The 17,224-nt window shown below is 39.9% G+C and overlaps 1 protein-coding gene across 11 annotated transcripts in view; it reads right to left on the bottom strand.

The window, feature by feature from the left end:
* CLASP1 (cytoplasmic linker associated protein 1) overlaps window positions 1–17,224 on the bottom strand; it is a 164,999-nt gene that overhangs the window by 31,577 nt on the left and 116,198 nt on the right. For 6 of the 11 annotated variants that reach the window (XM_084209508.1, XM_084209517.1, XM_084209513.1 and 3 more), the window contains 6 exons: window positions 16,285–16,529; window positions 12,631–12,694; window positions 10,923–11,086; window positions 9,972–10,050; window positions 9,552–9,695; window positions 1,794–1,889 (listed from right to left, as the gene is read on the bottom strand). In XM_084209508.1, the coding sequence (XP_084065634.1) occupies window positions 1,794–1,889; window positions 9,552–9,695; window positions 9,972–10,050; window positions 10,923–11,086; window positions 12,631–12,694; window positions 16,285–16,529 (792 nt within the window). The remainder of the gene's footprint in view (window positions 1–1,793; window positions 1,890–9,551; window positions 9,696–9,971; window positions 10,051–10,922; window positions 11,087–12,630; window positions 12,695–16,284; window positions 16,530–17,224) is intronic. The other 5 variants (XM_084209514.1, XM_084209515.1, XM_084209518.1 and 2 more) reach the window with 3 other exon arrangements.

Below are 17,224 nucleotides of genomic sequence, written 5' to 3'. Positions count from 1 at the left end.
ATAACAACAGAACTATGTCTGCCCTCCCTCTCTGCACAAAATACAGCTTGTCTTTAGAATTGTGTATACCCAGTGCCAGAATTGTGTATACCCAGGGCTCTTCAGCAGCTTTCCTGTCACCTGTAAATAGTCACTGGGCGTTGAATGATGTGCTTAAGTGTAGCTCCCAAAGCTCACAATCTTCTGTGGCCTCAAAGAAACAGACCTATAGTTTATGCTTTTTGAAATAAAGCCAAGGACTCCTATATCCTGAGAGTGGTGGTCTCAAAGACAACACTGGAGTAACATGGGTAAAACCCTGTCTGTGTTCTTTCTAAATTGTCCTCAGACATCCAACAGCACTTCCAGGTTTTTTCAGGCAAAAGTCATTATTTGAAAGTGTGCCCATAATTTCCTACTTAATATTTAATACACAAAGGTCTTAGTCCCTACCACTGTACCAACATTGCTACTTACTGGCCTCAAAAGCTGGAAGATCCATGCTAGCTTGAAATCACATTTGTAACATGCTTCAAGTTTCACTCCTGAAATGCTTCTAACATAAGTAATTTTATTTTGGTAATGAAGAGCATCAGGAACAGCATTTCCACATCTGTTGTAATAGTTAGATCTGGACACACTTGATAATCCTCTAATTTCACTTATCTAGCATATTTTTACCTAATCAAAGGACATCTTCTACAGATAACGTTTCTAAGAATTTTAAATCTGTGGGTTTTCAGCTTGTGACAAACCAGAAACATTTCCATAATCTCTGAATTTCTGGACGTCTTGCTTCATTAGATTACTGTCAGAGTAAATAAATATAACAGGCAATAAAAAAAACTTATTTCTGTACACAATGTACAAACATTCTCCATGCAACACTCATGCTTGATGATATATAGTCTGAAGAAAGTCATATCTGAATTTTCCCTTGCCTTTGTGTCCCTGTACCATTAGTACAGAACACTAATCCATCTCCTCCAGTGACATATAACGTAGACCTTATAGATCATCTAATCTTAATTAAGCCATTCTCTGCTGGCTTCAGCTGGAGAAACTCCAGTCACTTCAGAGCCTAAGCTAGAGAGGGGGTCTGGCTCAGTGTCAGGTTCTTGAATCATTTGTTAAGGATTGCTTATGTCACTTTTATTATTTTCCTTATCACAAGGCAGTGAGAGATCAGGTTCCACAAGCCAGTAGCAGCTCCCGAAGTTTCACACTCAGGTCACTACAATTCCTGCTGTCCACCAGTGTCAACTGCTAAAGGGACACAAATACTTCAGCAATATCTGGTTTTTTGTTTTTACCTAGATGGTGGATGATAGATTCATCAAAATCTGTAATTTTTTCAACTTGGCTGAATTATAATAAAATGTTGTGGAAATCTTTTGGGCTTATTAAGCAAGATCAAGGGTAAGTGGAAAAATCCCTTGATTTTAGAAAGGAAATGTGGTCAGTGACCTAGAGTTAATAGAAATGCTTTATGACTGCTGCTGCTCTAGTGGACCAAGCAGAACAAGCAGATAGTTGCCTGAGCTACATGAAGGCAGTTTCCAAGTTACTCAAACATCTATTGGTGATGGGCTCCCAACACTGGCAGCCCCATAAAAGAAGGGGACTTTGTACCCTGATCCTTTATGAGGAACTACAACAATAGAGTTAACAGAAAAACACATCAAAGCCAAAAATTACTTCAGACAGACACACTTTTTTCAGGCTCCCAGTCCAGGTTTCTTTACACAGCTAGACAGTTGAGTTGAGACTGCAAACACAATTAGTGTGATTAGTGCACAAGGCTTTCAGTCTACCTGTTTACATTTCTCTTCCAAGTTTCCTTCACCAGGCCCTGAGGAGGCTGTAGTTGTCCTAGCTGGCAAATCCTCACCCACCCAACTATGCATCGTCTGGGTTTGACAAACAGGAAAGTTGGTATTATTCAAAGAAAACATCAATTTCAACTCAATCACCTAAACAATACACATGGCATCTTTTTGCAGAAGAATTTTGATCAATTTCTTGCTTCACTTCAAGTAACGGAAACTAATAAAAACAGCATTATTTGGTGGCATCAAAAAAGCATTCCTTTTGGCAGAGGGCAGCTGAAATGAAATTCAAAATTAAATTTGGCCACAGGTCTCAGGCTTACAGATCATCCCTTAGCTCTTTTGCAAGGCATTGCTTTGGCAACCTCCTGGTGGCCTCCACAACCACCTGAAAACCTCTGCTGAGGTGCAGAGCGTAGGCACCTCCTGGTGGGGTGGCACTTGCATCTGGCCAGCCAGCAATGGGGGAACTGCATCTCCCTGCATCTGCCCTCACAGAGATCTCTGAGTTCAGAGGAAGTTATGGTTAAAAGCTTGCAAACTCCTGTCTCCAATCTGGACATCAGTCGGATGGACCAACACTGCCTATAAATGCCTTTTATCATGTGATCAGTCTGGGGAAGAGCCTCAGTAACATCTACTCACTTCTGACAAACACAATTATATTCTGAATGCATCACACACAATTGTATTCTGAATGCATACCCATCCAGTCTAAGAAAAATGTGGTTTTTAATAACTTAAGGCACAATGGAGCAGAGAAGCTCTCTCTCATGTCACTTTGATTTATACTAAACTGCAGATCAAATAGAGATCCACTGAGATCAAGGGGTAGCACTTCCACATTAGGCAGCTTGCATTAGCACACACTGGCACATGGCTGCAATTCTCCAATGAGTAGCTGGTGTTAAGTGAGTTATTCACATCTACTGAGAGTTTGCAAGCTCTAAACAAGTGTTATTTCAGAGTACTTTCCAGCAGACAATTAAGCATCTGCTGGCACTGAACTAACAAACTATCTACCAAACCAAACCTTCTGCTTGTTCCTTTTTCAGGCCTAGAATCAGATGAGCAAGGACATCCACATCACAGACATGGCAATGTAAAGCACAGTGGCTTTAGCAGTTTATACATAACCCAACCACGTTAGCTTGAGTACAGGTTTTTAAACATCCAGTTTTCCCAAAACACTTGTATTAGTATATGCTCTTCATACCCACATCCTGAAAAGGAAGAATTTGTTTAACAGATTAAATACATAAACAGATTAAATCTATGTTGCTATTCTGTTTTACACAGTACATACTTCATACATCACAAAAGGCTTTTACAAGTCAGAGATAGTTGCATTACAAGTGTCAAAGGCATCTCAGAAAAGTGACAGCAAAAAAGATGCAGCGCCAAACCACCACATGTTCAGATTACTATTGTACAGCAGATTATGACTCATCAGTGCTGTTGTTTTGTGACCTGGGCACAGAAAAGACCATGGCAAAAATGTTCATTATTTCCTGAGAACCAGACGTGACCCCAGAAATCAAGTTTGATGAAGGTTACCCTGAGTAACTTTGCTCATTATAAAATGACAGCTGTTGCAAAACCAGGTTTCAGGACTAGAAACATAGGTTACCTTTTATTAACAACTGAGAAACTTTACTTATAAACCTGGCATGATAGAAATCTGAATTCTCAGGCAAAAGTTCCCAATATAAACTAAGAAAGAAGGAGAGCTACTGAAGTCATATGGTTTGCAATGAAAACATGCACTTTAATCTGCATAGATTTTTGAAATGCTAGAGGAAGTACAGCAGAATTACCTGCAACACTGCAAAGAGCTCTGCAATGCATCACATAAACATCACCTCTAGACCTGATTTTCAAAACAGAAACATCACCTATACCTGTGTAGGTGTGTGAGTGCTTATATAAATGGCACATACACACAAACATATTGTTCACAGATACGTAAGTGTGACTATACAAACTCTGGGAAGCCATTTCTTCTCTTGTATTACCATGCACTAGCTCTTCTAGCAAACAGAGTTAAGTGCAGAGTATGTGTATTCAAACTGCTTTCAGTTTAAGGAAATCCACCCCAGCACCATGCTCCCAACAAGCACATCCCCATTTTCAGGCCACTAACATTGGGTGAAAGCCATTTTCCTTACACTGCATACACTAAAAACATTTGGGCTCTCATAGCTCTGCAGCATCAAATTCAAAATAAACAGAAAATGAGGGATACTATTTTGGAAACACAGCTAGGACACAGAGAGCCTTTTTGTTCTAATAGCTTTTAAGCAAGTAAACACTACAGTCCACCAGGTGCATTACACTATTTTTCCTAACACTGACTATGTTTTAAATGCCTGGGAATTTACACTGAGTCTGACTTTTTTTGGAATATTCTTTGGCTAGAAGGCTGACCTCAGCAATATGGATGTAGTCCTATTTAAGATTTCATAAGCCTGAAATGAAATCCTAATGCCTGGGGGTGCTCTGGTGACCTGGCTCATCATGGAGTCCATGAGATGCACAAGTCTGGTGTAGGAACACTGCAAGAGTGCTAGAGCAACCTCTGACCCAGACAGACAAGGGCCTGGGCTAGAGAGAACTCAAATAATTTGTCATTCAAAAGTATTTCTGCAAAGGTCCTCTTTGCCACTGCTACTGTACCAGTACAGACCAACATGATCATTGTGTTCATTGAGTGCTCACTGCTCAACACCAGTACAAATAAGCAATGCCATTTCAGCTCACTAAGAAGCTCTGGGAGCGCTCTTACATATCTGTCTCAGAGCAGCTGAGATCAGACCAATGCTAGATGGATGATTAAAACTTTCAAGAGATTTTAGAGGTCTCATGGCATCATCATGCAAAGGAGCCTAATTTCCTTCCCTTAAAAGTGTTTGCTTTTCTGTCACTGGTGCTCCTACAGATATCACAGAAATATTTTCTCTGAAGTTGCACAAGCTAGGCTTCACTGATAGATAGGTTTCGCTAATCAAAGTGACAATATCAATATTTCTGAAGAAATGACCTTGAGGATTACTAGTTAAAGAAGTAAATACATCTTCAGTGACTGCTTCAGCTTATGAAGTGTCTGTGGGTCTGCAGTTGTCTCTCTGAAATCTTTCTCATCTTCTTCATAATTCAGGAACTGTTCTTCAATCAATTTTAGTGAAAAAATCTGATCCCAAACTCATTTTTTAGTGTATCCTTTGACTTCACCTGCAAACCAGTGGTAGCAATCCAAGGAGGGCCTTCCTCAAGGTACTCTCAAGAGGGTTTAATCTTCATGAAAATTAGAGAACACAAGCACCCTCCTGGGCTTTTTGATTCAGTGCAATGAATTTGGATTTTCTTACCAAAACCCATCAAACTGTCTGTATTCAAGGGCAGCTTGCAGTGACAAGTGAGACAGTTGAAAGAAAAAGTTTTCCCAGTTACATAAGTGGAAGGCAAAACGTGATGTACACGTGACACAAGGCTGCCCATAACATGTAAAAATGCCTTCAGGCTTGTAAAATAAAACCACCATAGGAATGTTTCATCAACAGAGAAGCCAGTCAGGATATTTGGAGCAAAGGAAAAAATTTCTTCTCCCCTGAGATTAGTAGTCCAAATACCGATCAAGCAATACATATCTTGTTATTTATCATTAAGACCAGAGCTGGGCTGATTAACAAGATGGTAAGAACTGTCACTGGCCCTTCACCTCAGGAGGCCTCGTTCCCCTTCAGCCTGTACAAAGTCCTCCTAAACACTAAGATCCTGTGTGCCCTCACAGCTGATTCCACACCCACAAATTCTGGGCACTCATGTTAAATAAAAGTTTCCATTCAGACAAGCCTTGGACACGAGGTTTCTGTAGGCTTTGGCCAAAGTCAAATGAGAAGCCTTATGCTAATCTCCATTCTCAAACTGATGGCTCTTTTCCAGGATCAAAGTATTTTCCCACACAGAGCCCACGTCTGTCATCCAAATTCAATCAGCACTTTACCTACGTAAGGATTGCACAACAACTTTGCTGGCAATATCACTAATAGAATGGTGAAGTTACTGACTTACAATGTCCTCACAGACCAACCATCACAGTACTGGCATTGCCATTGTGTTACTTTTCTCTGTGGTAATTAACTGCCTTTTGTAAAATGATTTCATCAAATCTTAAACAATCTCCAGAGGAAAATCAGAATTAACACCCTGCTACAGCAGGAAACAAATCAGTGCAGAGGAAAGCCAAGTATCTCATACAAGGTTAGATGCTACTGCAGTTGAAATTACAGCTCAGTTATCTGAAATCCTGATCTGTGCCCTGCCCACTGATAAGCTCTGCTTGGGGAAAAAGCCACGAGCTGGCTGCATGTGCAGGAATCACCAACAGGTGCTCTCCTCACATCCCATCCAGGTCTCCCCATGGCACTGCAGGACCTGCTCCTACCCTGTGGCTGTTGTTCAGCATGGAAGGCAAATGTCACTACCTTTCTTCCAGCACTGCTTGCAGGAAGTGAACCTTAAGCTGAATGCAGGGTAAACACCCACAAGTACTAACAATCTTTAAAACAAGACAAATATTTACCCATAACACACTGCAGATTATCTTATTTTAAACTTAAAGCTTGACAATAATTTTAACTGCACATAGCTCATGGCTACTGTCAGCAGTTTAAATGGTTTCTGCCCTGAGAGGGAATCACAACATTTTGTCAATGCACACTTTAGTATCAATGGCATGTTCCTCATAGTACATCATGTTCTCCTTCTGATAACAGACCTTATGTTTTAACTACAGATGTCATTTCATACATGACCATAAACTGCTTTATGCAAAACAGCATTTCTTTTGACTTTTTCTTATCTCACTAGCTACAAAACATGAGCTGTAGTTCAAGTTGTGTCAGATTGGTTAAGTATGCTAATTAAGTGTGTTTAAGTGTTGTCACAAGAAAATACAAAATTATTAATAAAGCTGTAATATTCAGCTTTATTACATTTTTTACATTTTTTATTCTGTTTTTCCCCAGTGCCTTAACACTATGTGGCTGGGACCTCCATGACCATCACAGATAGCAAGTAGTAGTAATGGACAGACTATCACTAACAAAAGGATCATCTCAGTATAGACTGAAAATATAATCAGTTCTGTTCTTGAACAGATGCCTTGATTGCTAGTACAGGATCAGATCTGCATGACTAATTGCCAGGTGCACACAGCAGCCACATGTCTTCCTCACTGACAGACATCACCAGTGTGAGGAAGTTTGCTTTATCTGCCTCTGCTCACAGGTAAACCCCAGGCAGAACAGCATGGCCACCACACAGAGATATTACTGGCATTATGGTAGAATTCAGTAACTCAGACTTGGGTGAAGAGGATATTGGCTGAGGGACTCCATTTCTTGGGGGAAAGAGTCCCTGTCTCCACGAGCAGTTGAACAGCAGCATCACTGTTCCACCAAGTCAGCCACAGCCACACCTGGAAACTGAACTGCACCACCCAGGAGCTCTCCATCCCACAAATGTTGTGCACTCCTGTCACTTGCAGGAGCTGAGTTCATTGCACTCATAGTCTTAAGATCAGAATCTATTGACCAACAATTTTTACACTTTTTACAGACCTCTTGTGGTACTTCAATCACCTGAAGACAAAACTGATTCTTTTCCTTCTCCCCAATCATCTCCACTGCTGTCTCCATTTTCAGGTTGTCACAGTATTTACAGGGCGTGGTCTGCTTTGCATTTAGAAAATCCCAGATCTTGAAGGCCACCATAATACCTTCCACAAGGACAGAATCTTCTGATCCTTAAATGAATCATCTTGATACTAAAAAGGTACTAGTACTACTTCCCCCCCCACCCCAGTTATAGTGCCAGAAAAAAACGTGGCAATATTTAATTGTGTTCTTCAGAACATTTCACCTGCCTAGATTGGCTCTTGATAATCCAATTCACTATTGCATAATAAATTTATAAGTCTGTTAACTACAGTCCTGACAGAGATAATGACCAATGATTGCTTATAAATCCTCAGCTGCACTGTTTCTTCTAAAGCCTCTGGTTTGTACTATGTTCTTCATAAAATCATAGTACACCAATGGTATGATGAAATAAAGATCACCTGTGCATTTGTTTTCAGTAGCCTAAATTAGCTTAACTGTGTAATGATTTATTTGGAAACTACTGGCACCAAAGGAAACTCCAAGTCATGTGCAGGTTTAATAAAAAGAATTTTGATTCAGTAATCTCTTGCCAGCCCCCAGGCAGTTGCCCAAGTACTACTCAGGTAGAGTTTGCTGGAAGTTCTGCCAGAGCTGTGCAAGCCATTGGAACAGACAGAAGGATGGACAGCACACAGTGAGGACCTGCCCCCCACAGCCCACAGGGAACTGCAAACATCCAATTTTGCAGCTGCAGCAGATACTCTCTGCTTCCCTCTGCACGCAGCAATGATGACCCCTAATGGCGGAATGTTTCTCCTGCTAGGCAATAGGAAGAGATTTTGCTTTTCAATGCATATTTCTACCTAAAATAATTACAACTTCCCCTCACAGCCCAGCACAGCAGCCAAAAAAACGGCTTGAGATTCACCTGAACTGTAACACAGAAGCAGCTGCTTTGCCTGATCAATTCTTTCTGACTTTGGACATGGAAACATTAAAATGCAAATCCATATTCCAGATTGAAGTCCAGAATTTAAAGCACCCTTTTTTCCTGAGGGAGACAAGTTTCAGTACTGTGAATAATCCCTGTAGGAAGTCTTCAGAAAAGAGAATGTTCCTTTTTCCCCCAGAACCAATCATCTGTATGTGAGCAAGCAAACAGCACATGCCCAAACAGCTTCTTTGAAGCCTTCCTTCAGCTGTTGGATAATGCTGCACACATCTGTGTGGCAGCACATTTGATACCCAGCAATCTTTTCATCAGAATCAAATAAAAGTAATTTTATTATTTCCAGAGTAATAAAATTGCATGTTATTCTAGCATTAAGTCAACATTTTATGTGCATATAATGTAAAGTTCTCATACATTTTTTACATTCTGGAATTATTAAAATTTGGCTGGGATTTTTAAATCCAAGTTCATCTCAAATCCTTTTAACTCCAGTGGAAATAGAAGGTAATTTTAAATTGAGTTACAGATGCCAGCTACATAAAACTAAGTCTTGCTTTTCTCTTGGGAGAGATGAGTATCCTAGCTGTCCCATTTTAGCTTGCCTGACACTTGCATCTACAGCAAGATAAAGAACAAGGTAACAATTACCCAGGCCTGACCTAATTGTGTCAGTTTTTTCCAGGTAGAAATAAACACACAGCACTTAAAAGAGAAGGGCTGAGAGACCCTGGCAGCTTACTGATTTGTTTACTTTCTTTTAACAACATTATAACACTGAAGTTGTGCTAGCTTTCAGTCTACAAAGCACAAAGCCTTCACCTAAACAAAATACAAACCTGAAGATATTTCCAGAATGCTCAAGAAAAAACACATTTTTAAACCATGATCTCTTTTTGTATGGTAATAGTAGTTAAAGTCAGTTAAAGTAAAAAAAATATATGAAGACACGCTTGAGAATTCTGTGTGGGCTGAATTGACAGTTTTGTTTGGACAGTGAGGTAAGTAAAATCAGGGCTTTTTTGAGTCTGATCACTGAACTTGTCATTACCTTTATGACAGGTTTGATTGGTTTTTTTCTCCTTCCAGAAGAGCAATAATTACTACAATTACTTCATCGTCCTGGCTTACCTTTCTCACATCTGAGCTCTTTGGTTCTGTAGTCCAAGTTATAATTCTAGATACAGCAAGTCTTGTCTCACTGGAATTCACAAAGTCTGTTGGATCCATCTGTCTTGCCAGGGACTCAATATACTTCAGGATAGCAACTTTGACCTGAGAAATGCAAAGGGATTTGTGAAGCTCAGGAGTTGGCAAAGATGCATTTTTTCCATAGAACAGATCCCACTACAGATTGACAAGACAAGACTTACATCACCTTGTGGGGAGGAAGTATTCCTGGGACATGTCTCCAAGTTGCCAATATAGTTTCTATATCATGCCCATAACACAATAATTACCTTCTCATGAGTTCTGTGCTTTATGGCATGCCTGCCATGACAAGCTAAGACAAGCATATTGATGCTTTATGAAATGGCTTTTGATACTGACCTTCAGGTTTGGTGTCTGGGTCTGATCTACAATAAACCTCATCAAAATGTTAAATTGCTGATCAAATGGAAAAGAATCCCTGTCCAAAGGAAACAAAAGCAGAAATGTAATGCACCATAAATGAAATTAACTCAATACCTCAAAGCTTACATTGGCCGATTTCAGTACTTTTCTTGGTAACTTTACCATCAATAAGAAAAACTCTGAGCTTAAGGATTAGCTAGTTATTGACACAATACTGGAGAAAACTGCTAAATCAGCATCTTTGCACACTGTTACTCTGCTCTCTGTACACTTCTGTTGGCATGCCTGTCCATTTCATTGCAGACTCTGCTTTGTTCCCTTATCTCTAGCAGCAGCTTGGTTTATCTTGTCCTTAGGATTCATACCTGGTTTTGATCTCTCTCCTCTTTTTTCCCCACTATTTACTCCTAGATTATGACTACTTTTCTTTTTTAATTATCCTATTTCTAAAATGAGCTCAACTTTACAGTAATAGTGTCCTGTGCTGGATATCCTGTGCAAAGGACATGGAGTCCACAATTGGTGTGAGCACTGCAGCAGCATTCAAGGTCTTATCCCGACCTGTTATTTGTGTTTGAACAACATGAAAGAGGTGCTGAACTTTGTGGTAAAGCACCATTCATATTCTGAATACTGCATTTTTTGGGTACCTGACAATCAAAAAAAACCTGATATCTGAGCATACACCCCACAAAACCCTAAAATTAATCCATTATATATTTTGAAATTTATGCTTTAAAGTTATTTATTTAGAAAAGAGACTTTTTAATTCAATACTTGAAACACTGTGGCATAACTTTTTTCTCCTTTATTCTGATATTCATCAAGATTGAGCCCTCAAAATACACAGCACTGCTGGATTTCTAAAATCACACCTTCCTGTAATCCCAAAAAACCTCAGCAACATTTGCCATCTGAATACTCTACCTGGTGACATCCAGAGCTTTTTGAACTTTTGCCTGCACAGACCCCAACAAATCTGCTCCCATTTTCTTTAGCAACTGGGTCAGGAGAACAAAAAGCCAATCCTGCAAGTCGTCTTTATGAATGATGATGAAATCAACCAGGGTTTCCAGAAACATGCTGAAGACCTATAAACAAATCAAGTGTCAGAAAAAGAAATACAGTTCTTAAAATAAAAGTATTCAAAGGGAAAGGGGGTTTACAGCCTGAGTTTCAGGATGATTTTGTTATAAGAGTTTCATGAATGAATGATTTTAGTGACTACATTGCTCTGAAAAAAAAATCAGACAAGACATGTCTAAAATGTGTTGTATTAAAATACCACATGTAACGAATGAAGGAAGGAAGGAAGGGGTAGAAAACACTTACTCTCTGTTGTGAATTCCACGGCAAAGCAGGCCATGCAACAAAACAAACCACTCGTTAGCACACAGAGTGATCAAGGATGCAGTTTCTCAACAGATAAAAGACACATTCATTCAAAGTTTACATTTTCTTAAAACACAATCTCTTATTATATGCCTTGGATCAGATTCAGTCTCATCAGTCAAGAAAGTAGCATATGTTTATATACAGTTATATGAACAAAGTTACATGTGTTTAACACCATAACTAATGAGTTTGTATCAGTAATTCTACAAAAGCAGTGAAGATGACAGATCACTGCTGCCACAAAGGGCATGCCTGAGCCCAGTGTGCAATAAACTCAGAAATTGCAATTCTTTTGCAAAGAAAGCATTACACCTTCGCCCTTTCTACTACACAAACCTTGGGGAACAAAAGCATTAAGAACTTACAGGTAGGTATTACAAGCTTGGTGAGACCTGGGGGACAGCTGGCCCACAGTATAATTAAGGCAAAAAATGCACATTTTGAGCAGGAACCTGTGACAGGCTACTCTGCCTGCCCATGGAATTTCCACCCAACAATAATTTATTAAAACTGGTTTACCAAGAGGTCTTGAAGTACCAAGACATATACAACTTATTCTTTCTCAAGCTGCATTTAATCCAACTGCTGATGTTTTTTCACAGCCATACTGGTTTTCCTCAACTAGCAAAATTCAGAAAAGGACATGAAATTCCCTTTTCCTTTGTCCCTTAGCTCCTCCTTAGTCCATAGAAATCCACTCGTCTTGAACATGCCTATGGGCCCTGCCTGCCCACTTCTTAAGAAATGTCTGTAAATCCATGCCACAGCCTTTAACTTCAAAGGTCAGTGTTTTAATGAAGGCAAAGTGGCTATATTAAAGACCTTGATTATGAGAATCAGAATAGCATCTTGGTGAGACACCTGCTCCCAGGTGTACACAGCACACAAACCCCAGGGGCTGTGATGTGGCTCACGACCCCTCGAGGACCACTCTTCCCTGTGTATCACCAGAAATACACCCTAGAGAAGTGCAAATCAAACTGCAGGTCTGGCCAGGAGATGACCTCTGAATGGCATTAGGCTGCTCCTCAGGCAGCATGGAGTAACCAGCTCCTAGCAACATAAAAGAGACTGAGACACATCCCCTCCTTGTAAAAGAAATGAAAACCAAGGAGATTTTTAAATGCCAGCTTTCCCCAGCAGATGGCAGGGGTAGAAATACAAACCACTCATCTTGGAACGGCACCAAATGTGCACATACAGTAATGTAGGAGAGCAAGCCAAGGCTTTGTGATCTTACCTTGCTGTGAGGGTCAGCAAACATGCGAGTAAATATTTCACACAGCCTTTTTAACTCGACTCGGCTAAAATACAGAAATAAAACACAAGATTAATGCCAATGTTTTAGTTGCAGCAAAGAAAATAAAAAGCAGCTAATAAATATTAACAGCTGAAAAATCTAACCTTCTTTATTTAAATGTTACTTCAGTCACACTTCTGAAAACTTTGTATATCTAGGCAAAGCCTTTACTGGCACTTCAGTTTAACTTCTGGGATCACCAGTTTTACATTAAGAATCTAAGAAACAGTTATTTTTTTAAATCTTAAAGCAGACAATTTTATTTTCTGCTGTTTTTATTTTCTTTTATATTCTGGATTACAGAAGACAACTTGAAATGTGCATGTTTGCAGGACAGTTTCTGTCTGGGTCAAGGACTCTGAATCACTGAATCATGCATTTTTTTCACCTTAAACATAGGTTTTTCAAGTCTCCTTTGTGTCAAGGATTTCAAATTTTCAAGTAAAATCAGAATTTTCTGGTTATATACTAATCACATCTTTTGGTTTAAATTCCCAGTTGCTTCAGTAGTATCCGTCTATCACATATTATTAAAAGATCAGAACTGACTCCAAAGTCTGACAGCAGGCAGGCACATTGAGGAGCCAAACATATAGAAATGGAAAGGACATTAACAAATGGCCAGCTATTAAATCAGAAGATAATTACATCAAGGAACAATCTAACTTCCTATTCATAAGAGATTATTAGCTGCTCAGTAGTGATCTTTTCATGGCAGGGGGGAAAAAAGAATGATGCATGAGATAATACTGAGTTGCAGTCAAATGCAGAACTCTTTGGTGCCAAAGCTCTTATCTGCAATGCATTGAGAAGTTCTTAGCTTTCCTGCAAAGCAAACTGGCAAAAAATACAGCAGCTCTTCTTGTTTATGGTGCAAACAAAACCAGAGCAAGGCAGTTAGGTTACATTTCCTGCATACTACGGATGCGAATAGATATTTTTCACAATTACAATTAAACCAGAGCAACTAGTGAAATGAACACTGACTGCTCAGAGAAGAGTTATTGAAGATTTTGACTACAGGGAATGTATTTCCAGACCAACATTAATTCTACAATCCACCAACTTCTCTCTTTCCAAAAATAATCTTCAAACAGGCCAGAATAAGGCAGTAGTCTACAGATGCTTTATGTTAGATTGTTTCTAAGTAACACAGGACTTATTTTCCCCCAATAAATCTATGCATGAAAGGCTGATTAAATTTTAAAAGGGCACAAAACCAATGGGTTTAAGAGTCTGGTAGGGAGGGAAAAGTCTTTGTAACAACATCACAGCAAGCTGTCAACTTAATTCAGGGTGAGGCTGCACAGGCTCAAAATGACTACAGCACTCTCCTGACATCATGAAGATTGCAGGTCTCTGAATGAACCCCTGTTTATTACTCTAATGAATTTTCTTTCTGGACAAAGGTTATATAAAGTCAGCAAGTACATGTGTGTCTGTTTCTAAAAGCTCACAGACCCAAGGTAACAATGCAAGTACTAAACTGCAACAGACAGTGGAAGAACATTTCCTTAAGGGACTCCTTTGCCTTGTTTTATTTAGGAGACCTTATGGGGAGCCCTTAAAAAAGTAGGCCACATGAAGCTGTATGAAACAAAGAGGATGGGTAAGTGCCATTCCACTTTGCATGCAGATCTCTGGATATGCAAATCCCAGCTAACAGAGGATCAACCATCTTTCAGTTCAGAATACCAAAGAAAACCCAACCACATCACCGCCTCTTATTAATGTGTTTCACCACAACAGAAGGCATCAGGTTTAATTACAAGACAGACCTGCCCCTTGGACTAATGACCTTGATGATGTTCTCAAGATGCCGTGGGAACAAGCAGGATGATAAAATCTAATCATTAGAACAGGCACCAGAACAACTCTGAACCAAGGAGGAAGCAGATCAAAAGAAAACCAAAATGAAATACAGAGAACTGAACACAGTATCAAATTTAAAAAATAACTGCACAGAGGTGTAGTTTCTGGGACAGATATAAAAATTATTCAGGATCAAAGCTAAGACAACTTGCTAGCTTGAGGGACTTGTGACAGCACAGTTCAAACACTACAACCAGCAGGGTTGAAATCAAGAGTTTAATTCCACCAGTATTTCTGCTAAGATCTACTGACCTGGATAAACAGCCCATCACCAAAACTTGTTAGGGTTTCCTCCCTTGCAACTATTCCCAGCAGCACTCCAAACCTTGCTTATAATCTTCACACACTTTTGTGGCAAAATCAAAATCTTACCCAACTTTTTCATGCAAGTAATGAGGTGCCACGGTTTTTCCAGACAGTTTGTTAAAAAGAATGAAAAAAGACAGCATACGTGGTGGAAGTATCTTTTAAGAGACTCAGAAATAGACCACATCAAAAAGCATCTGTGATCTAGAGACTAACTACCCATTTTAAAAACCTGTAGCACTTCCCATTTAAGGCCTGGATCACATCATGTGAAGTGCTAGAATACTTCTATAATGGCAAGAAACCAACTTTTTCAGGCCTGCCCTCAGTATCACTTTTATTTGGACCGTTAACATGAACCATCAAATTCTTTTCAGCCAGTGTGAAGCCCTTTTAAAATAGAAACAATTGCACAAACCCAAGTAGGGAGGCTCTAAACAACCACTTATAAACTTGGCTATAATTTAAGTACATATGATTCATAACAGAAAAATAAAATTGCCACAGCTATTTGTGAATGTTACCTTCAAAGGAGCCAAGAGATAAACAGCTCATTTCAAACACTTTCTCCACAAACTAAGGGTGAAATGTCTATGGCCTGAGAGCCAGTTGTCTAGTTAATGTGACCTGTGGCCATAGGGAGTTTCCAAATAACTGCTGGATAATTCTGAGACCTACTGGGTAATTCTAAAACCTCTTTAAAGGCGTGATGCACCAAAGGTGTTTGAAGGGGTTATGTGGTTCTCAGCAAGGGAAAAAGGTCTCCCTCTCCTACCATATGCAGTTTCAGAGTCGGTACACATACTTCACAGCCACAAGAAACTTCCCTCTACATTACACACCACACCACTTTTAAGACACAAGTTTCTGATACAAAATTTTTCAGGAGTTACAAACAGGATCTATAATTACACCTAACACAGCCTTCATAAAGAATCAAAGTACAGCCAGCACCAGCACTGTCTGATCTCAGCTTTGAAACACACGCCCCATGTCATTTTAGAATAAGTGCAATGTTTGCCCCACCAACTAAATTGCCATGGGAAAAAATCTGAAGGTTCAAACAGACTAATGTAAAAATGGCACCACCCTTTGGGTATGTTTACAACAGCAGCACTGTGGGAAATCTCACTGTGCTACAACAAGCACCTACCACTGGAGGTCTTCATGAGATGGATGAAGGCTAAGAGAAGACAGCATGCTTACCTGAGCACTTTCTACACTACTGCCCCCAATTATACTGATGACACAGCAGAAACCTTTCCAAAAGTTAACTGCAATCCCACATTGTGGAGACAAAGCCTTCACAACATCCATGGAAGACACTACCTGTCTCCATAAATCAGGTACATAATACTGCCTTCTGGCTGCAGCCGTCCCTAATGAATTACTGACACCAGAAAACTATGAAGTCACCTCAGTGTCCGCTGGCTCTTCAGTAAATTCTGAAGGCCTATGAGCCCCTCTTTCCTTTCAGACCAGTTGGAGCTGGCGCAGTGGTTCAGGACCTCAGCCACATCTTCAGTCTGGCGCAGGTAGTGCGGAATGCCGCCGTTCCTGGAGCCGTAGGAGCGCTCCGAGCAGGCGCTGGAAGCGTCACTGTTGGCATCGTCGTCGGAGTACATCCCATAGGGCTCATACCTCCTTCTCACTGGCTTCTTCTGGAAAAGGGCAAACTCGGACTTAGCGAGTTATACAGAGTTACATCAATGCCAAAAGCAAAACATTCTATTTGCAATCGCTTTAAAGGAGATTAGTGCTACTGTTACAGTGACTGAATTGTTTTAAAGATGTCACCATGCATTGCCTGCTTACCTCTCACAGCAGTGCAAGACAGAGCCCACTGATTTCAATGAGACTGAGTGACTCAGGGGAAGAGAGCTTGCCTTCCCCAGCATGAAAATGATCTATTTATGCCCAGTAGAATTAAGCTACTGGTAATGAAATTAAATACAATAAATGTTCTATTGGCAATAATGGTCAGTTCCATTGTTACAGATACTATGACGATACAACCTCTACTTTAAAAAAATAAAGATAAGGAAAAATAGCTGAAAGAATCTGTGCTAGCATGCCCAGTCACTTTGATATCAATACTGAAGTGACTCTAGAAATGCACTGGATATGGGAGATGGCAATTTCTCTGTTAGTTTGGGCTAGGATTCTTTCCAGAGGCTGCTAAGGAAGTTGAGTACTCAAATCCCACTCATTTCCATAACACGGCATTAGAGGACCTAATTCCCTTAGGTACATCTTTGACTGCCTTGATCCTTACAGAAAGAATACTAGCATAATTGGCAGCAAAAAAACCTCTTAAATAAACCTTAAAAGGATGGGGTTGACAAGATAATGTATT

This window comes from Fringilla coelebs, assembly GCF_963513975.1.
Source record: "Fringilla coelebs genome assembly, chromosome: 7".
In the NCBI taxonomy this organism is placed as follows: Eukaryota; Metazoa; Chordata; class Aves; order Passeriformes; family Fringillidae; genus Fringilla; species Fringilla coelebs.
Note: the sequence above shows the minus strand (reverse complement) of the source record. Positions and strands in the feature narration are given on the sequence as shown.